This window comes from Pararge aegeria, chromosome 20 (assembly GCF_905163445.1).
Source record: "Pararge aegeria chromosome 20, ilParAegt1.1, whole genome shotgun sequence".
NCBI lineage: Eukaryota > Metazoa > Arthropoda > Insecta > Lepidoptera > Nymphalidae > Pararge > Pararge aegeria.
Window position 1 is genome coordinate 4,127,001 of NC_053199.1, and position 23,448 is coordinate 4,150,448.

General features: G+C 34.9%; 2 protein-coding genes across 2 annotated transcripts in view; one reads left to right on the plus strand and one right to left on the minus strand.

The window, feature by feature from the left end:
- LOC120632864 (steroid receptor seven-up, isoforms B/C) overlaps window positions 1–23,448 on the plus strand; it is a gene marked incomplete at its 5' end in the record, with an annotated part of 145,734 nt that overhangs the window by 93,768 nt on the left and 28,518 nt on the right. The window lies entirely within an intron of this gene.
- LOC120632560 lies at window positions 24–2,097 on the minus strand. Its single transcript, XM_039902430.1, has 2 exons — window positions 1,479–2,097; window positions 24–813 (listed from the first exon to the last, which is right to left on the minus strand). Exons 1-2 carry the CDS (start codon window positions 1,923–1,925, stop codon window positions 73–75), a joined length of 1,188 nt encoding a protein of 395 aa, XP_039758364.1. The 5' UTR covers window positions 1,926–2,097; the 3' UTR covers window positions 24–72.

The following is a 23,448-nucleotide window of genomic DNA, read 5'->3' on the forward strand; positions in this document are numbered from 1 at the left end:
ATTATTGATACATGTTTCTGATTCCTAAATAAAACAATTATTTGAATAATCATATTTTATTTCTTTCAAACATTATATTTGATATTGCCAAGGAAGCTGACCTTGTTCCGATAGAAAATAACATTTTAGCTCATTTCTAATTACACTTGGTTCTACATTTAGAGCGATCTGCGGTATATTTTGTTGCATTTCGTTCAAAACTCCATCAGTAGTTCTTTCATTTCTCTTCATAAAATTATGCAGATGCACACAAGCCATCACGACAATTTTTGCTTTCTCATTTTGTAAACCAATGCGTGAATGCAAAATTCTGAATTTATTAGATAAAATGCCAAACGCGTCTTCTACAACCATGCGCCCGCGACTAAGTCTATAATTAAAAACCCTCTCAGGTGATCCTTTTGCATGATATCCAGAAAACGGTTTTATTATATTCTGTGAGATGGGGAAAGCATCGTCACCGATGAAATAAAAAGGTACAGGTGTATTTCTCCCTTGTAATGGAATCGCTTGTGGCAGACTTAAAGTTCCATCTCGTATCATATCAAATAAAGTTGAATTTCGTAGAACTCCACCATCAGATATTCTGCCCTGACATCCAATGTCTACGTATAAAAAGTTATAATTGGCATCGATTAAAGCTAGCAAAACAATACTGAAATATGACTTATAATTAAAAAACTCAGAACCGCTATTAGTTGGACATAGTATACGTATATGTTTCCCATCGAGGGCACCTACGCAATTAGGTACATTCCATTTCTGCATGAAACTTCGAGCCACTGATAGCCATTCTCCATGTGTATTCGGCATCTGTAAAAAAAATTGTTTGTGATATTTGTGTGTTTAGTTCTAGTTATATGTATGTAAAATGTGTGTGAAGTTCCAGGTAGGGGAGAGTGGGTAACGGTGGATCAAGGGGTACAGTGGATCGAACGCGGCCTATATAATGCGCACATTTACACGATATAGCATTTTACGTTCTATTTTGTATTGCCCTTGACTCGCTACCGGGGTGCGACGGAAAAGTAAGTATGAAAGCAAAATATTTTGAAGTTTTAAAAATGTAATGCTGCAGTTTGTAAAAAGTATTTAATATGAATCAAAAGTCACATGGCGTCATCAGATATGACTATTTTTTTTAAAGAAAGGGAAATCCTTTCTTTAAAAAAATAGTCATATCTATAAACCTGAGAAAGGTAGCCCTAAGATTGCTATGGCAGTGTGTACCTTATTGATTTTGCTCAGGCTTTATTATAAAAACACATTCTAAAAGTGTTAAATTGTGGCAATATTTAGCTCTACAAAAAAGTTGATTCACTGTTACCCATTGCACTCTCCCCTACAGTATAAAATCAAATATTATAATTGTGTCTTGTACATGCCGTAACTGTGTGAATGTATGTGGTCTGTTTTGTTTTCTAATGTAGGTGTTCAGTTTCTAACTACCTAATGTGTTACGGATATTTTGTACTTACCCTTAAATAATTGGATAATGTAGACACCAAAGTTTGACAAACATCTAGAATTATTAAAGAAATAACTTGTGGAGACACTTTAAACAGTGTACCGAGTGAAAAATAAGAGTCTCCTGTAGCCAGGTATCTCAAAGTAATTGCTAGTCGATCGGAAGCTGACACAGCATTTCTCCAGCGGGTGTCAGTTTTTGATATCATGGGTCCAGTTAAATTCAGTAATATTTCAAATTCTTCACTAGAGATCCTTAGAAAAGTGTTAAATTTCGAACGAATATTTCTTCGGTTTATGTCGTCCCTTCTAAAATCTTCAAGTATCGGGGACACATTAGGCCTATTTCGAAGACTTGGTCTGACCCAATATCTTCGTTTGATTTTGCGGTTCTTTTTATGAATAATGACATACAACACTACACTTGCGATACACGCAACTATATCATAGTCCAACATCTTTCGATTCTACGTACACGACTAATTTCAACGAAAGTCACAACACTACTGCGTAAATTGCAACCGCGACTGCAGGCCGCCGGTAAAGCCGGCGGCAAAGTCAGCGGCAAGGCGGTCTGAAAGTCGGCGGCAAACCCGGCGGCATAAGCCGGCGGCATGTGTGGATGCGCCATAATAATCCATTGTAAGTACCAAAACTAAGAGAAATTGCAACAGTATAAAAGATGGCGGTACGATAGTGTTTTAACCATTGTTTGAACATCGATTTACAGCCACAGATGATCTCTACGAATCGTGTTTCGTGTTTAGCTTTGATATTTCGTATCGGTTATTTACTACCTGCTTTAACATCGTCCCTACTAATACTACAAATGCAAAAGTTTGTTTGTATGTTTATCTTTGTTTCAAGCAAACACAGATCATACATATGGTCAAAGTATATAACAGTCCACTGCCGGACTAAAGGCCTCTTGCAATTTGAGGGTTTGCCCATAATCACCACTCTGGGCGGCGAAGATGGTAGTAGTAGCACAGAGGGCTCTGCTGTGCGTACCCTGTTGTACGTACTTTATATATGTAGAAGTCGGACTCGGACTCGGAAGTCGGACTTTACGGTTTGGAAGGCAGATTTACTATATATTTACTATACATTTGATGAATTCCTTAATGACAAGGTAGATTGGAAGCAGCCAGCCTCGCTCTCATCTCCCGCAAGATAGAAAAATGATTGTAAATGTTGATGTTGGAAAAGAGCAACTACTGAGCTTCTTGCCGGCTCTTCTCGGTAGAATCTGCTTTCCGAACCGGTGGTAGAGTCACTACAAACATACATACTTGACTTTTCAAAAAGTGCTTATAAAGTAGGCCTACTTGAAATAAATGAATTTGAATTTGAATTAGACCGAAGCTGGCAAAAAACTTAACAGTTGTTCTTTTCCAATATCAACATTTCCAACATTTACAATATACATTTTAACATAAATTTTTCTCTGTGTGTGAGAGATGAAAGCGGAGACAGATGCTTCCAAGCAACCTTGTTAATAAATTATGCCGCCGAAGATTTTTAATGTGACTAATATTCAAAGAAATTAGTGCGTTCAAAGAAAATCCTTACTGTTTAGCTTTGTTATCAGTACATATATAATTCTATAGTCTTTATTTAACCTTTCATGTTTACCGTACGTATTATTGTACTAAGCCCATAAATAAGACCAACTGCTAGGTACTCTGGTTATTTTGTTTCGATTTCATTACGCAATAGATAATAAAAACAAATTTCTTTGAAATAACAAAAACCACTTATTATTAACACTTCTTTCACGTGCCGTCAACATCTTCAAATATTTAATATGTTATTGAATACATGAATGACCCCGTTCCCAGATAAAACGCAGTACTAATTTATTGAAAAAATCATTTTATCTTCTCTCGATCAGTGTATAGTGCTTAACGTTTAACTCCACGTAAGGCGTAAGCTATACGCGCAGCGATTTAAAGAAAATTCAATAAAAAATGTAATGCGTAGAAAGTTAATTCATAAGGATTTATTTTATTTTATTTAATGATCATTGATTTATTTTTGATTGAGTAATTTGATTTCTAAAATCACTAGCTTTGACTAACGTCCGACTGATATTAGGATATCGTTCTGCAATCAAATGCCAACGGGTACTGTCTGTTATATGATCACAGGAATGTAAGCGTTCATATGACATGCCCAAATATAGATTTCGGTTGTGCTTTCTTTTCTAATGCCTAATTCATAATATTATTGAGGGTTTTATTTTTTACGCCCATCATTCACTTGTTGTTAGGCTTTTCAAATATGTATAGTGCCACTTGCAATATTTATCTTCTAGCTCCTGCTCAGCCATATTTATACGAAGTTTTCCTTCATAAATGTCCCGGCTCTGATAATTTATCGTTGTACTCTTATGTATGAATCGATATGGGAGATAAAAAAACTTCAAAAATTAAACTTACACATTTAAGAATTGAATGTCATAGATACTCAAGTAACAGCTAACTCTTATGACTTGTTCGCGCTTACCACACGCTACATTGCAGAGCGTTGTTGACAGGTGTTAAATCGAAGGAGAAATGAACGGACGGTGCGCGTACGACGTGCGGCGTACAATGTATGACGCAATTAGTTGAGTCATGCCTATTAAGTATTGTACGCCTTTTAATACACTCGTGTTTTCCGCGCACTCTTTTTGATATATATAGTTTTCTTTAGTCGATCTTTGTATTTTAAAATCTGATGACTATTATTATATTGATTTTTTATTTAATTATGATTTTTAAATTTTTGTTAGTGTTTAAAAATGTGACACGTGGTTAGTAACCTATCTACAAAGGTGTGCCGGTACGATGCCGCATTGAAACCTATTGAGGGTTTAATATAACTGTCTTAGACTGCATCTTTTCCCACCAAGTTAGAATGCAGTCAAATGCCTCGTATAGGGATATAAACATAATTTTGCATAATTTGCACAAAAAGCTGTCTATTATAGATAATCAAAATCATCATCATGAAGTTAATTCATTCAATGAAGGAGGAATTATGGGAATGTCATTTTTCACACAATAACGTCCAAGGGTTTGGTATGTCTACCACACTCGTATATTCAAAATCTTAAATAAAATAGTCGTCTTCAAAACGTATGACATCAACTATACATTAATGCAATTAAACTGGTTGATTAAACTCTATTTGAATTCTCACTTTAGAGGCTTTTTCATAGAATTAATTTTCAGTATCGATAAATAAGCGATCGTCGCTAAAGCAATCTCCATCATTAATAAAATCCTCCTCACATTTAACGCATTAAATGTGTTTGAGCCTAGCCCTTTCACACAGGGTTTCCAAGATTTACATAGTATGGGGATTCTCCCGATTTTATAAATATTAAATTAATAAGTTAATTAGTAAGCTATTTTATTTCTTTAGATATTTAATCGTATTAGCGGTATCGAAAATACATATAAACTAATACGATTACACTGTTCATAGAAATAGTATGTATCTATCTGCTATGTGTTACCGAAAAAGAACGACTGGGTACTTAATTTCTTAACGATTTTTTTGTCTTCTCCAATTTATTGTTAAGCAAAATACTCTTTAAATTTAGGTACTAATACATCTAAAAACATTAAACTTTTGTAGGACAATGCATGATTGAAATTTTCTGTTTCTCTACAACATAAAAATGTTTATTAGGTTGCAAAAAATCAAGTGTTGTACATTAAAATTAGCACAAAATTGCAATTTTTGTAATCGTATTTGCTCACTTAAGCTGTTATTTTCCCAAATTTTGTCGGACAAAGGACCAATCGCTGCTAAACTAGGATGGTAGAGAATACTAAAAAAAATATTTACTAATCTGGACACCCTACTTTCACCAATCGCTATACAGTGTATATCAAATGGGCCTATCTCCATTCACATTGATTGTAAATCAATGTCCCCCGTATAAGTAGGCACTGGTCTATCTGCGATGTGGCACATAGCTTAAAAACGGGTACATCAGTTCGCCTGTCTGTTTTACAATCTGAAAGCGACTTATAGGCGTGTTGTTTGTAATGTATTTTTAACGTACCTTCCTGGCAAGGTATAAATTATTAATTTTCTTGTACGGACCTCAGTCTTAAAATGCTGTATAAATAGTTTTAAATGGGCCATTTGAAGTTATTTTATGGCTGGATCTACCTTTTAATATAAAATATCTATAGGTATAGTAATAAGTTTGCCAATTTTAGAGGCAAAAAACGTGGTATTAGCAGTAAGTTATACATATAAAAATATAACATTCTGGAATGCAGTCGGCTAAAATGTCTAATCTTTTATAGTAGGAACCCACTGTTGCGGGTCAATAATGATGTCGTAGGCAGACAACTTATCGTTCTACGATACGCAAATGCATCAAAATAAGCAAAATCCTAGTTATGGACTGGTACTGAAAATTTATTGATCGAAACCCCCAATATGCTAACCTTGAACTTTTGGTCCAGCCCAGAGAATCTACCCCAGCCTCTCGCGAAATATATTTACATTTCATAGCTGGCCAACAGACATTTTAAATTAGAAAATATTTTATACATATAAAAGATCTAAAACAAAAGGCGTGCCCGATATGGGTTTCCATCATAAATCTACATTAAAGAATTAGATGCCGCACGCCCAACTCCATCTCAACATCTCTAACACGACCAATTAAAAAAGTCATCATTGCGGACATCTCTGAGTACACCTGACACGACAACTTTACATAGCAGGTTAATGTAGGTTCACACGTGAACCTAAGGTGAGAGCGATACACCGGCGGCAAGGCCGAGAAAACAGATCTAATTGAAATGAGTCTTGCCGCATTCGTAATAAGGTCAAGATTCTCATGAGCGTTGTTGTAGAGTACAATTAAGAAAGTATCCGATAAAGCGCGTCGTAGGTTTTTCGAGAGAGGATCGTATAAGGAAGGATTAAAGGCGGTTTTGTTTTGTTTGGCGCCGCCGGACCGGTTAGTTCGGTCGCGAACTTTTACCTATAAATTTGTGTCGGCTTGCTAGCATGAAGCAGCGGGCGTTCTGTGTCTAGGAGCTCAGATAATAAGCACTAACAATAAGCTGCGAGCGTATCAATCATTTTTAGAGTGTTAAAATTGATGACCATAAACAAGCCTTTCATTTACACTTGCAGTGAATTTATATGGGAATTAATATCCTGTTGACTCTAGCTGAAGTGGCAATGGGCGGGGCACATAGCTCGGAGAACCGATGCACGTTAAGGTGCTGGAATGGCGACCCCGCACCTGTAAACGCAGCATAGGTCGGCCCCCAACGAGGTGGACAGATTTCATCAGGCGAGTAGCTGGGAGCCGCTGGTGGCAAGCGGCCCAGAACCGTGCATTGTGGAACTCGCTACAAAAGACCTATGTCCAGCAGTGGACGTGAATTGGTTGAGATGATGATGATGATGACTCTACCTGTAATTTTCGGTACAGAATGAAAATTCAAAGTTACCACTTACAAAAGCTTGAAGTTTGTGTTTATTAGTTCAACAACCTCATCAATATAACTATTGCCAAAAAAGTAATTCCAACTATTAGATACAATAAATAACATAGATTGTATTTGCCATTGCTGCGTGAAAGTATGATAAACCGGTAACACATAGTCATACTGATAATATTAGTCATTATAATAAATGATGCGCTACATTTATATAGTGAAAAGCAAAATATCGTAATCTTACACTAAAACGCTTCCGCTCGTGTCTTAAGTCCAAAATATTTGAAGGGACTGTAGACTATGCTTAAATGCATTTCACAACGAGTCAATTAAAGCTGGCAACATTATTACAAGACTTTATTTAACGCTAATTCAAATTTAATACTGGGCTAACTAATTACTATTGATTTACAAGTTTCCAAAATAATCTTTAGCCCACCTACACGCATACAGCATCATGGTGAGTCTACGTTTGGTATTCATATCGCAATTAAAGAGCAAGCTAGTACAAAACTATATTAAATTAATCCGTATGACAAAAGACAGGAAGTATCTAACTCGGAGAGAGTAACTAATCATAAAACATAAAATTCGATTTGGTTAAACCATCTCGTTTCTACCATCGATCGAGTCACCGAAAGAATCTGCACCGTTACGTTGTTGAAATTCTATCAACACGTACGAAGCGTTTTGTTTTTTCCTTTCTGATCCGCACCGCAAAGGCCTGGAATGCCCTCCCATCTTCCGTCGTCCCCGATATCTTTAATATGGGTGCCTTCGAATCAAGAGTGAATAGGCATCTTCTAGACAAGCGCGCCCCATCCTAGGCTGCATCATCACTTACTACTTATTTAAAAAAAAAACATTTTTAGTAGCAGACGTAAGATATTTGAAGGTTGTCAAATAATGAGTCTATTAGTATTCCAAATTTAATTTTGTTTATTGTGTCCATTTCTATAATTATGTAGATTTTTCTTTTGTGACATTTAAATAAACTTAATTTAACTAGATAATGCGTTATAATAAAACTTTCAATGTATTAAATAACTATTTTCTATTGTTAGTGTCGTTTTTTCTCCGCACATAAAATATTGAAAAGTTTTAGCAACAGAAGCATAACTTCTAACGCGTGTACATAAGTACACATACGTTTCTTTTTCGTTTTAAAACTTGTATCATCAATATATATATTTGCCCAAAATTATGGGCAAAGCTTGGTGATCGTAGTAGCTGGTAGCAACGAGTAGCATAGAGGAAGCTGCTGTCGACCCCCATTATATTCTCTAAGTCGCCTCGTACGACACCACGACGAGTGGATACAGAACTTGTATTAATAGAACACAGAACATGTTTAAATATAACAATTATTATTAAAATTAATCGTTAATAAACATGCCTAAATATATAATATCTCCATAATATTGGGTTCTCACAACACTCATAAACATAATAAGGCCCTAGATTATTATTGCTGCAACGGAAAGCTATGGAATTTCTCTCAGCATATAATAGGCACATTGTGAAAGTACCACGTCCCGTATATTTGCTAGATTCGCTTAATATATCAAAACGTACCGCGTTTGAATCTCGTTTATTGAATTCCTTATAAGTAACAAATGCCAGGCCTCTATGGCGCAACGGTATTATACGGCCTGCATTGGAAGGAATGATGCCGGATTCGATTTTATCGATTTTTTGTCTAAAGGCGATTGTTTCCCTTCACCATCAAGCGGGACATTTGCTGAGTTTATGAATTATAACTACAAAAAGAAAATTACACTTCTTTTACTGTATAATTTCACTTATTTAAGAATATGTCATCGCATAAACACACCATTTTTCTCAATCATTTGAGGCAATTTATTAATTCGAGTTCTTTTACACTCACCGAATGGGTCCTCTTGCAATAAATATCGTGCACGTTTTCCCTTAAGTAAAACACTGTTACAACGCACTACAGTGATAAGCGGAGCGGGAAATTATTGAGCATCTTAACTTGAGATATTAAAAAACTTATTTTTTCCGTAAATTATTATGAAAGTTATCCTACAAAAAATTAGAATATCTATATTATAATACGTGAAGCAAAAACTTTGTGCACCTTTTTACGAATATTGCGCGGACAGAGGAGTACGAAATTTCCCACACTTATAGTTTGAGGACTGCAATATAGCTAATACTTTTTTTTAATTACATATAAAACATACATTAAATCCAAAGAAAAGAACATTACACACACTACTAGCACACTACCATGTATTTGACACATACACGCATAAGAAAATACTCTTTTGTAATCATTTTCTGGATTATAAATTGTAAATATTTTTTTTGGAAAAAAACTGGCAAATTGACAATGTAGTCTTGTCGAAATCTGTGATTAAAGAGGTATATTCTTTTACAATAAAACCTTATTTATGTTCAAACTTATAATTTAAATTAATTATGGTCGAAGTTCTACCAACCAACCAAGTACCAAGGGAATATAACGGAGAATGGGTAGCAGCGGGCTCTATGCTACTACTACCATCGCGATCGTGCTACAATATCAGTAACGTTACGTTTTGAATGATTTATTTTATTTGATCGATGATTTTTTTAGATCCGCTATTCTTATAACTCCGGTCGAAATATTATAATGCGGGCGCCACATTTTTATCGAAGTGTGGCTACGGGCTAAGACCACGAGCGGAGGGTGCATAAAAAATAAGCTCTTAGAAAGAGTGTTTTCACACCACATCCACAAGAAAATATAACATAAATCACCGACGATGGTTGCATCGATGTGTAATATTAGAAAATACTGGCTGAAAACGTTCTTCTGTACTCGAATACAGTTTTCTTGTTTAATTTTTGATAGTTATAATTGGCGGCTCAAGCATGTCCCACGGCAGATGAGTTGAAAACCATCGGCTAAAAACAGGACAGCACTAAGCAGGGCATGAAAGTAGCATGTATATCTACATACCTCAATAAATTACAAGGAAGGAAGGAAAGGAATAATTTGCAACTTATGATGTTTGTCGTGGCGAATATTTAAGATTTTTGTGCTGGGTGATACTTAAAATAGGGCATGGCTTGCACTATAGATATACGGTTTTTGTTAGTGTCACCATTGTTTTCACTATTAGTATATAATATATATCACTTTCTTATTGGTATTAATCCTCACGATAAAATGTTTATAATAAAACACCAATTTTAATAAAACAGTTCCTAGTATTTTAGAAAATCCACGAAACTAAAACAACTTTTAAAAATTAATTATTTTAATTTCCGCTCAATATGAATGAAATTAAAATTAATTTAAATTACGCTAATAAATGAAATTCTCCAATCTCTCATTAATCTTGACTGTCAGTTATTATATTATATCACAAACAAGTGATTCAAAACATTATAATTTTTAGCTTATAAATAAAATTTTGAATAATAAATTAACACCATTTTAATGACTGCCTCAAACTCATCTTAATTAAAATTAGATTTACCACACATTCTGGTTTTACTAGAGACTTAATTCACTTTGTGACCATTTATATCTTGCACTACATTATATTATATAAAAGTTGATTAGTTGGCCATCTTTAATTAATTTTTAGTTTTTATTTTTTTGTTTAATTGCAGTGTAATCTTTATTGTTTACGCTATATTTAAAGGATTCATATAAATTGAACCTGCTTTACAAGTGGATCCTTAACTGACTGCTGTGCTGTAAACATTATGCACAATTGCTATATTTTTAATAACTACAAGTAGTAATAAATTTAATATGAACAATATAACAATTATACTTTTGATAGAAAAATATTGACTTACTCTTATTGACTTATTCCTCTGTCGTCAATGTCCTTATTAGATTTTTTGTATATATGGTTTCCATATTTTAAAATCACATGTTAAATATTATCATATCTGGCCAATTTAAAGTGATTTGTTAATTAATACGTTCATCGATCGATAGAGATATATCGATTAATATATTATTTTTTGACAAATTTCGATTCATTTTTCGACGAAACTTAAGTTTGCTGTAGAGACATAAATAAAAAATCATGTAACTGACATCAGTGGATAGTTAAAACAAACATAAAACATATATTTATTACGTTTTAATGAGAAAAAAACTCTTTCATACAACTTAATTTTAGATTTTTTTGCTTGTAATTTAAATATGTTATTTCTAAAACCAACATCATTTAATTAAATTATAATGCTTAATTTACGTTTATATTAAATCGTGTAACATTATTATCGTTCATATTTTTAAACTGGTATATTTTTTATTGGTTACAATATAACTTATAATTAAACTATTCACTGAGCAAGTCATCCCCACGCAGAATGGTGCCAAGAATGCTAGAGCTGCACTTCCGTGCTGAACAGCCAGGCTGATTCTTTGCGCAAAAAATGAGCTAGCTTTTCTGTCGCCAGATAAGGCAAACCGCGGTGTAATGTCTCGCAAGAATTTTTATGTATTTTTATTATAACAAAAACTACGTAAACTACCATACCGGTAATAAAAATAATGTATTATTTGAATTTTGAATATGTAAGAGATGTTCTAGAAAATCCTATTAAACATGATTTTACTATTACAAACGCATAACAGTAAATTATATATAAACGTTATAATATTGAGTAGCTATAGCGTACAAAACGGGTCAAATTTCATTGCTTGTTTATTCAAATGTGACTTATGAAACTGTCTGATTGCTATCTTACGAGTTGATGTGTTTATTAATACATACAAATAGAATAGTTAACTTGAAGTATAATGTGAGATATTACTGTTAAAATCTTTATTCAAAAACAACTACTAAGAGTTAACATCCTTTTGGCTGTTAGGTACGTTGTTTTATGTCTTGAGTGTTTTTTTTTAATATTTTTTTTATTTAAACGCTAGGCAAGATTCCGTATCTCTATAACCAACTTCCATCGATTACTTAACTACTACTTCACCTGTTTATCCTACTAATATTATAAATGTGAAAGTGTGGATGTCGTTGTGTGTGGCAGAACGGATTTGGATGAAATTCGGCACGCATGTAGCCTTTTACATGGAAAAAAACTTGGGCTACCTTTTATCCCGATTCCTTCAGTATTTCCCGACATTGAAAATTGTTTAGGAGCTAAGCCGCGGGCAGACAGCTTTGAAATTTGGTATGCATGTCACCTATGCTATAGCAAAGGACATCTAGTTTCTATACTGATCTCTCAAATAGTTCTCGTGGTAAGATCAAAAAGAACGAACGAGTTGAAAAGTCGCGGGCGGAAGCTAGTTATGCATAAGTACGACTTATAAAAAAATAAAAAAATTACGAAAAACCAAGGTGACAAAATGGAAAGGAATATCCGAACTCCGAACGATTTACTTATATGGATAACGATATTTTCTTATGTAACGTTTTCTACCAGTTAACTCCAACTTCAAGCCGCGTTAAGAATCTCCGATTCAATAAACACAACACTCATTTCAATCAAATTTATCGGTTTATAGTCGACCTCACTGTCGTTATGGTGAGTGCTATGGTATTGTAAATGGGAGAAAACGGGTTGATCCCCGACAGTGGCAATGTCGAAATCTATAACTTTCTCTGTCTAGTGGGAGGCTTCGGCCATGGCTCGGTCATCGAAAAAGGGGTGCCGCTAAGCTATTAAGCGTACGAATTCACGTAAAAACAGATTCGGGTATCGGCTTAATATAACTGCCATGCACCTAACAGGTTAGCCCGCTACCATCTTAGACTGCATAATAGTTTACCACCAGGTGAGATAACAGTATAGCTAACTTGTAGTGGAATAAAGTAAAGTCAGCATCAGCGGCGTGCACTTCATACATGCACAAAAGCACTGCATACCCTAAAATTTTTGTATAACCCATAAATGCGAGGGATTTTTCCATTTTATGGCACCTCCCTTCTTTATGCATACCCTGGCTAAAAACCCTGTGCACGCCAATGATCGGCATCAGTAGTAGTGTAGCTATTTGTGACGGAGCTCCCCGGAGAAGTACTATCACCATGCCTATTTGCCGCTAAGCAGCATTGTTGCGATGCTGCGTTCTGGTCTAAAGGGCGTGGATGCCGGTTTTGTTACGGACACATGTAGCTTAACACCTACTCCTCAAATGAATGGACACAGAGCGGCATGTTGCAGGACTTGCTCCTTGCAAGTCTGGTGACTTGTTGTTCTGTTTATAAACGATGGTTTTCCACTTACCATCAGGTGGGCCATCTTTTGGTCCGTCAATTATACCTAACTATGAAAAAAAAAACTTGGACGAGGCTCGCCACTAATAGAGTGCAGTGGGGCAAGATGGAGGAGGCCTTTACCCGAAGATGGGCTAACCCAACTAATTAATGCATGTTTATTATTTAGATTCTCTTTATTTTGTTTTGTTTCTTATTTTTTTTTTCTGTAATGCGTTGTTTAATATGTTACTTGGGATTAAATGGCTTATTTATTTATTTATTTTATGAAAAAAAAATGCAACACTTGGCCAATATGCCAACACTAGTGCTATTGACACGGCGAAAGCTGATTTATTTGCTCCAACCCCCGGAATGAATAATCCAACGTCGCCGGAGGGCCAGCGATTTATCTCCATCCTTTAGGGAAAACGGAAAGATTTAGGAGGTTTTTTACAACACCAAAGAGCGATATACGTTTCAATAAAACCCATGGTCTATCATTATAGAATAATAAACATGACAGAAGCGAATTTATTATCTATGCAATACAAATTTTCACGCTTGACTTCGTCTCGAGCTTGGCTTAGAAGCTCCGGTGCGAGTATTAAAATAGTATCAAAAAGGAAGATGTACGTATGTCATCACATTATCTAAACGTGAAGTATATAATAGCTAGGCTCCTTGTACATATTATATGGCGTTAGATGTAAGCTGCTAGCAGTGGCGTGCACTAGGTTTCTTACCAGGGTATGCATACACCAGGAAACGGCAAAAATTCTTCTCCTATACGAGTTATATATACATTTTAGGGTATGCAGTGCTTTTGTGAATGTATGAAGTGCACGCCACTGGCTGCTAGATACATTCTTGGTCGTATAATATATTTATTGGGTGTCAAAAATGCATTGATATATTATGACCTAGGACTGCAGTCATAATATAAGGTCTAGGACTACATAAAAAGCCAATAACAGTTGACTGCTGGACTAAAGGCCAGTTTAAAATGAAACGAAAATAAAAGTGGCTACACACAATGAATTAAATAGATAAAGAACCCAAAACAGAGGAGAACTATTTCCACCGCAAAAACTTTTACCGCACCGCAAAAAAGATTTATTGCATCTATCGACCCTTCGTATAAAACGCGGTAAATGTGGTGTTGCCAGCAATTTTTCAAAACTTACACACTCTTTTTACGTAGCGAACTTAAATACATAGCTCAATTAATTCTACGAATTATAATATAAATATTTACATAACCATTTTAAATTGATGAATTTAGTTCTTCTCCTAAAAAGTAAGTATAATGTGCAACCATAAAATGATAACGTATATTAACGAATTTAGCAGACTTAATCAAAAATAAAATTTAGCACCTCTTTTTGCGATATGTCTTACAATGATACAGAAAATTTCAGTTACTTAGGTAACTGAAAACTTTACCAAAAAGGTAAGATTCCAAATCGAAACTAAATTCCTCGTATTTTTCACTTACTACGTTTCTACAACCGATCCCGTTGCACCCGTGTTTATACGCCGTACATTCGCGGTCACTCAATAATAATAAAAAGGTCTACCACACATTCCCGTCACGTTCGCCCCGATGTCACCCAGGCCATTGCAGAAATTGATACACATTAGGCATTCACCAACACACATTCACACACAGCCATCCTTAAAACATAGCATTAGAGTTGAAATTCGCCTGACACAAACACATGGCGCACTCGGTTTTTGTCCGTGGAATGGCCAGTAATCGTTGAACTCTTTTCAAAGCGAAGTCAACTATGGAACTACTTATGCCGCCAAAGATCCCCTTAAAATGGTTGTTCGTAAGCTTTTTGCTTCTTGACCACGACTTTTTAGATCCTGAAAGTATATGACCGCCTGGTACCAATTGCTGGAAATGTTATTAAGAATGAGTTGGGGGCGGGCAATAAAATAAAAAGATGGCTTCTTTAAGGGTGCTGGAGACTTCCTGACATATTTTCCTGACATAAATAAGGAAGATATTTTAGAAAGGATTCTGTATTTTTTGGTTGAATTATTCTAATTGTTGTTATTTGGGTGAGAGGCTTCTACTGAAAATTTAACATTTCCTCCAATACCTGTTGTACCTGTAAACCTACATTTGCGCCATCAAATGCTTCTTCTATGAAAGAGTACGCATAAACTGTTTGGCATTTGGCATAATTATTGATTCAACGAATTTAAAATTACTTCATAATGATCGATTAATTTTTAAAGACCCTTTTGTCTTTTAAACCACATTATTTCTCATCTGAGCCTAATTGGGCATTCAGATTTTACAGTCCAATTTTGAGGCTCATTTGAGGCTAGGCTATACCAAGAATCAACTAAAGCGTGAGATGTTAAATGTTGCATACAATTTGTATCTGTGCGTTGTTTGAACAATTTATACCACGCAGCCCCGCCCTTAGAAACGCCTACGTCATGTACGGGTTATCTTCGAACATTATCTAGGTTTTGGACATGATAAAACAACTTAAAGTGTAAACTAAAAATGCATAATGTGCCTCTAAGATTACGATATGTAGTAGATAATCAAGATCGTCTGGCGGGACAATAGGTAGTAGGTATATTTTATAGTTTCTACTAATTTTTATACATATTTTATACTTATAATAAATCTGTAACTGGAAGATTTCTGTACATTGAATATATTTTGAAATTTTTTAACGGCTTTTTAAACGATACTGAGTCCAAAACAGATTTTTATTGAATTTTTGATTGTCTGTCTGTCTGTCCGTGCATCACGTGAAAACTACTGAACGGATTTAAATAAAATTTGATATAGCTGTAGCTGAAGTTCCGGGTCAACATATAGGATACTTTTTATCCCGATAAACAGTTAGTTTCCTCCGGGAAATGTAATATTTTTTTTATCAATTTTACTTCATACCTCCGTTAAATAAGAATCGATTTTAATAATACTATTTTTAGTTGAAATGAAGATCTGATAAAAATTGTCGGAGATAAAAGACATAACTCTTCACAGACTTGCGGAGGAAGTCGCGCGGGTGCGCTAGTTATAAATATAAGCTTACGTAATCTGTAATAAAGTTTTGAAATAGATACATGTCGGTTAAGGTTTACATCATTAATACTCATTAATTTTGCATTATATACCAACTAATCTTGCCGCATTGTTTGGGATAAATAAGATACAGGTTTATACGGGATCAATTTGCCATTATTTATCTTTTGAATTCACTAATTTTAGAAATATTACGACTAAGAACCAAATTGCTAGTTATGCCACTATCAAAGAAAAGCAGTGGCTTGTATAAATGACGGATACAATTTGCGGATAGCTTTGAATAAATGGAGGTTATTTCATAAAGGCTTATATTTTTAATTAGTACTCTATGAATAAAAAAAAATATTAAAATGGAACGTGTCACGAAGCTACTACCAGGGGGTAGTAGCGTAAAAAGTAATGCTGTGGGTACTGCGGCTATTGGTAAAACTCAAGGAAGGCCTAGAAAAAAAAAATTAGGTTAGACGGTTTTTAAGACAATTATTGTATAAAATAAACGCATGCTTTTTTTATTTGCATACTGTAATGTGTATTTTATATATTATATAATAAAGTGTATTTTTTCATTGATTTCATTTCATTTAGAAAAGCGTCTAGAAATTAACAATGCACTAAATCCGTTAGGAGAAGTGTTACCACCAACAGTTGGTGTTGGTAACAGTTAGTGTAGAATACACAGAACTTCTTCTTTGTGTAGCACTTGTTAGGATCCTATTTATCGTGTAGTATAATGGGAATTTTATTTTAAAAAAAATGTTTTGTTTTGTTTGTATTGTAAACTGTTGATAGTTTATAGTTTAATGCACGTACCCGCGAGTTTTTGGAAAGAATCTGTTTAATACATTAACTTTCCTGAATATTTCCAATACCTGCATGCTTGCTTTTATACCCGGTTCACATTATTCCAATCCAATAACTTTGTTTTAGTCTTACATAACTGGAATAAAGGCGGAAATGTCTTTTACACTAGATTTTGGATACTGAACTGTTGGAATAATCTGAACAACGTATTATATCAAACGGTGGTGGTTACTCTCGGTGTTGGGTTCAATATTTTTAACAAACTACTAACCGTTTCTTCTGTTTCTGAGTATTTTCACCCAAAGTAACCAGCTCACTTTAACCCTGCACTGCCATACTGTCTCACTGTCTTCGGGCCAATTTGGATTGGTATCATCTCAAAATGTATCACGTAAGTTGAGTTTTCTTTTTTTAATAAATATATAGTATGTATATAATCTTTACCGCGTCTAACGATATACAAAAAATATAGGTATTACCTATATTTCAAAATATATTTATTTCAATAAGGCTTTTTTAACTTTTGAAACGTCGAGTGTGTCTGTTCGTAGTCTACCACCAGTTAGAAGAAAGGTAGGTTAAAACACATCTAATACAGCGAGGTTACTATACATTTAATGAATTTCTTAATGACAAGGTTAATTGGAAGCAGCCAGCTTCGCTCTCATCTCCCGCAAGATAGAAAATGATTGTAAATGTTGATGTTGGAAAAGAGCAACTACTGAGTTTCTTGCCGGCTCGTCTCGGTAGAATCTGCTTTCCGAACCGGTGGTAGAGTCACAAACAGACATACTTGACGTTTCAAAAGTGCTTATAAAGTAGGCCTACTTGAAATATTTTAATTATGATTTTTTTTTCACACAAACACACATATATATATACGTATCAGTTTTATAAATTTTACAATGCATATTAAAATGCATAAAAAGGCATATAGAAATTAGTAGAATTTCGACATCGGCGCTACGAGAGCCGTAGATTAGTGGAAATGCGCTCAGGTAACGATTGGGAATCCTGTTTGTTCCAAAACTATAAAATTAGATTATTATTTCTTAGTGTAATTAGAACACTTATCAAAATAACAAAAACATACATTAAATAAATTACCATCACTTCTATCCTGTGTGAGATGAAAGTGATATATGATTAAACCGTTACCTAAATAAATAATTAACCACGACACTAACCATCAACCTAACCCTGTACACCACAGCGGGTCGCAAGGACCCCGTGATACGCAAAAGGGGCTAATAAGTGAAACAGAGATTTATGAGTGCACAGATATGCAAATAGAAATTTGCGGTCCCTCGGCGATAAAAAGACGTCGTACCGCGGGGGAGTGTTTGTCCAACTGTCGGGGGATGACGGGCTATAATTATTTCGTATCGCATAACTTTGTGATGAAACGGTATATCCTCGCTGCAATTACTAGATAATAATATATATATATAGGTAATATTAATAGTATAGGTACTTTATTCAGCTTTTAAACATAATTTACTAAAACTAAATCCAATTACACTAATACAAACAAAACAAATACAAAATAATAATACAATACAAACATAATTATGTTACAAACTGTATGCTTTTTGCTTATTGCTTTGCAAATCGCAATTGTTCCTTGTAAAGTCAAGATCTTCGGGCGTCAAAGCGAAACGTGTGTAGAGTATATTTTCGAAGATCTGTGTTTGAAGAAATGAATAAATCGTATATTGCACCTTGCAGTTTTGTCTGTTTTGCGTGATTTAAAGACAAATAAGGCCGATGTGTCCTTGCAATTTTTAGAACAAAAGTTGCGCATAATTGATTTAGATTTTTTGTGACACCTTAAAATGAGATTTTTTAGGAAAGCATTTTTACCTTAATTTAAATATTTTCAAAACGTTAAGAATAGCACTATAACGTCACATTTCCTCTTAGCTATAACACGGTCCTATGCGTGACTTACATGTTGTTTTTTAAACATGATCATCATCGTCATCATCATCTCAACCAATCGACGTCCACTGCTGGACTTAGGTCTTTTGTAGGGAGTTCCACAATGCACGGTCCTGGGCCGCTTGCCTCCAACGGCTCCCAGCTACTCGCCTGATGTCATCTGTCCACCTCGTTTGAGGCCGACCTACGCTGCGTTTACCGGTGCGGGGTCGCCATTCCAGCACCTTAAGACCCCAACGTCCATCGGTTGGTTACACATGATATTACGTCAAAACAATAAATTAAACCAAATTATAGAAGACGCAATACGATTTGAAAGGAAACATTTAATTAGCGACATAATCTGTTTACAGCGTGACGTCACCTCCCCAGTTCCGCCACCAGATAATTACCATTTCCCTTATTCGTCTTACGAGTTACGAGTTACGCATCAAACGAGATAAGCGAATCTCACTTTAACGAGTTTTACATAAGAGGAGTGTCTGATCAGAAACCATCTTTATTACCATATTTCATCTTAAAAATAGTACTTTTTGAAAATAATAAAATGTAATTAATAGATTATTAGTATTGTTTAAAAATCAATATTTTGTATTCAATCATTTTAAAATAAAATAATAAACGGAATTACGTTAAATCTTTCTTTTTGTAGAGACTCTACCACCGGTTCGGAAGGCTTTTTCTATCGAGAGGAAGCAGGCAAGAAACTCAGCAGTAGCTCTTTTCTAATACCAACAATTACAATTATTTATCGGAGCACCTTCAGCAATTGTGCATTGTTTATAAAGATTAAAGAAATTATAATTGCACCGTCTAGATTGTCTTGGTTCACGCGGATTATAAACCGTTAACCGTAGCATTTCCCAAGATAATAAATATCTTATATTGTCTGCAGGATGCTATCTCTATGTTAGACGATGTTTTTCCAAAATTGGTGGAATTGTTAACCCGTTTACAAATGCTATATTTTTAAAATCCCCGGGAACGTTGCCCTGAAGGCTTGTTATAAGCCTTATGTCCAACTGCAGGCTGCAAAATATATAATTGCTAAATTTCATCAAGATTGTGATTAAGGTATAGGTAACAAACGAACACACAAAGATATAAACAAACAGACACAATTACGCATTTATAATTTCAGTGTGGATTATTATTAGTGTTCATAGTAAAACAGGTTAGTAATGGAGAAAACAACAGAATATAGAAACCTAATAGCAGTGAAAGCCTAGTGATTAGGGTTTCAGCGTGCCTTTCGGGGAGTTGAAGTTCGATTTCAGGCACGCAAAATTTACTTTTGAAGTGATTTGCGTCGTAAAACTACCAATCCGCACTTGGCCAGTGGGGTAGGCTACGGCCTAACTGTTTCTCATTTTGAGTGGAGACACGTGTTCTGTAGTGGGACGGTAATGGTTATGATGATAAGATGATATAATATAACAGAAAACATCTGACAGACTAAACAAGAATTCACAAAACTCAGTAGCGCAAAAACATGCATGTAAATCAAAATGAATGCAAGCAGACCGCGGCGGTGGGTGTACATGTCGTATTTGAACCGTCTGTTTGCTCATTAGCAAACGAAGGGTCTCTCAGAGCTGTATCCAATGGCAAAAAGGTATCGCAAGTTGACATGAAATAATTTTTAAAATCGGCTTTTAAAAGATGAAGTTATTTTTGAACAAATATTTAAAAAAAGAAATCTCCATAGACCATTGAAGACATACTTTGTTCTTAATTCAAAACAAAAACTTATATTCTCTGTGTTATGTTATGTTTTATACAATACCAATTATTTAAACGCGCCACCATTAGAGGCGCATGGTTAGTCTGGAATAGCTACTATGCGAAATTAATAAACGTTGGTGATGATACCTAAAATAAATTAGTGCATATAAATATATTATCATCATCATCATCATCAACCCATCGCCGCCATGAGATGGGAGTAGGCCGTCGTCCACCCCGCTGGGCTAGTGTGGATTGGTAGACTTCACACGCCCTTTAGAATCAGAGAACTCTCATGCAGGTTTCCTCACGCGGTTTTCCTTCGTGTCCTTCACCAGTAAAGTAAGTGATATTTTTAATTGCATAAATTAAAAACGCACATAACTCTGAAAAACTAGAGGTAAGTTCCCCTGAAAGGGAAGCCGAAACCTTAGACTAGGCTATCACCACTTTATATATACACACACATATATATATATATATATAGGCAGACCCCAGCGCCAACTCTCGGGCTGATTTGTGAATCTAACCCATCCAGGGTGCCACCCAAACGCATACCTAAAAATTCATTCAAATCGGTCCAGCCATTTAGGAGGAGTTCAGTGACATACACACTCACAGAAAAAATATATATGTTAAGACATATATATATTAATACTATATATTTATTTATTTTCTTACAATCATAAGTAGATAGGTATACATAGGGGACTTGATTTCCTGAAACTCCAACTCCATCCACTCCATATATATATATATATATTAATACCTATATATTTAATTTATCCCAAAATTTTGACAACTAACTAAATAAACCTTACTGCAGAGCTTTAAGGCGTTATGTACTTATATAAATTTCAACCCTGCATTCATTTTTGCACAGTGTCCTTCACGTATTTCCATAACCACGGACCCCGCACATATGACGGACTGTTAAAGCAGTCGGCCCCCGTGTTGATACTGACCAACGACCTAACGAGCTGTGACCGCATGAATATTCAGCTCCCGATACAAGGAATTAATTAATTTCCTTGTCGCTCGTCGCCGCAGATTTGCCGTTTTGGTGAATTCGACACGCGTTAAATTATTTCCCCCTTTTTGTTATAGACTATTGATATGATGCTTATCTTCATGTGTTCCATGCTATCTTTTGTCTGTAACCAATGACGTAATTAAGTCAGTTACAGACACTGACTATAAAAGGTCCTGAATGACAAACATACAATCTACATCCTACTCTACGAGCACTCTAGAGGTGTACTGCCAGAGGTTTTATTAAAAACTCCACACCTAAGGGGGATAAATTGGAGAAAACAACGTTCCTAAGAAAATCTGTAACTTCAAAATATTATATCCATCCAAAAAACTTGGCACCTAATTGGACCTTGGTAATAAAAAAACGAAACACCTGTTGTATAGACTTGTACCTGTAACCTATGTACATTTTTACCTTATGTTACTAGCATTAAATTGTAAAGCCCAAGTATAGACAACAGGATAACAAAAAAAACAGCTGTCATTTTAAACAAAAACAAAACTTCATTGAACATATTTTGTTGCGAAAAATAATAGAAACTATTTTTGACTAAGTCATCAATTTTGGTTGCACAATAGAGTATTTTACGATGTAACGATTATCAGAGGTGTTACCGCGAAATTACATTATAAAGAACTCAATGTAAATTGCACGGTATTAGTCGTGTGATCAAAAAAGTTGTAATTTAAAAATGTGGTATGTTTGACAAGTATCAGGTTTCTGATTCATAGTTACGCGGTTTTTGTTGTGAGTATATATTACTTTAGCCCCCGGCATTGCATAATAGTAGGTGGATGTAATGTGCAATTATGTTTAGCATCTATAATGGTTCTACATTGTCGCTTTGTCCATAGACAACAAAGGGAAAAAATGCATTGAACATTACTTTCCTTATTTTAGTTTCAATATTCTTTTGTTGATGCGGGTAAGTCATAATGATTATGGCACGTGGACGATGGCCATGCCCTGCTTGTCAAGTCAAATCAAATCTTATATATTTTGTGTAATTAGAAAAACTTAACCAATAGCAAATTGTTATCAACATTCCTTCTGCGTTCTTACACACATTTTAAACCCCTACGGAATGGATACGATCTAAAACCATACCTTTCAAATGACAACTTTTTAAGTTATAATATTCGAGATTTTGTCTTTGACTAGATACGAAAATATGTGGTTTTCGATTTTTAATCGAGTTTACGTTCGATAAACATTTTTTAAAGCGCTGATAGCCCAGTGTGGGGGGGGGGAGTTCGAATACTAGTACACACCTCCAACTTTTCTAAGTTATGAGCGTTTTAAGAAATAAAATATCACTTTCTTCAGACATTGTGTGGAAACACACACCTGAGTGTTCTCTATAATGTTCTCAAAGTTGTGTGAAGTCCACCAATCCGCACTGGGCCAGCCTGGTGGACTACGGTCTTAACCGCTTCACATTGTGGGAGGAGACCCGGGAAATTCATATAATGATAATGATGAATCATTTATTGAGACAGGTTATTAACATCACGCTACAATCTATAGTTAACGGGGGTAAAATCGGAATAAACAGAAATACATTCACACCAAATAGATTAAGAACAATACTAGAATATATTCAAACCTCCTTTTTGATCGTATTGGAAAGATTCAAACACATCGCTGAAGCGAATCATTTTAAGTGTGTAATTTGAATTATTTATGTATTTCATACTAATTGGGGATGTTATATGTTATATATTTATATAGATATTTATGTTATATATTTTATTTGTA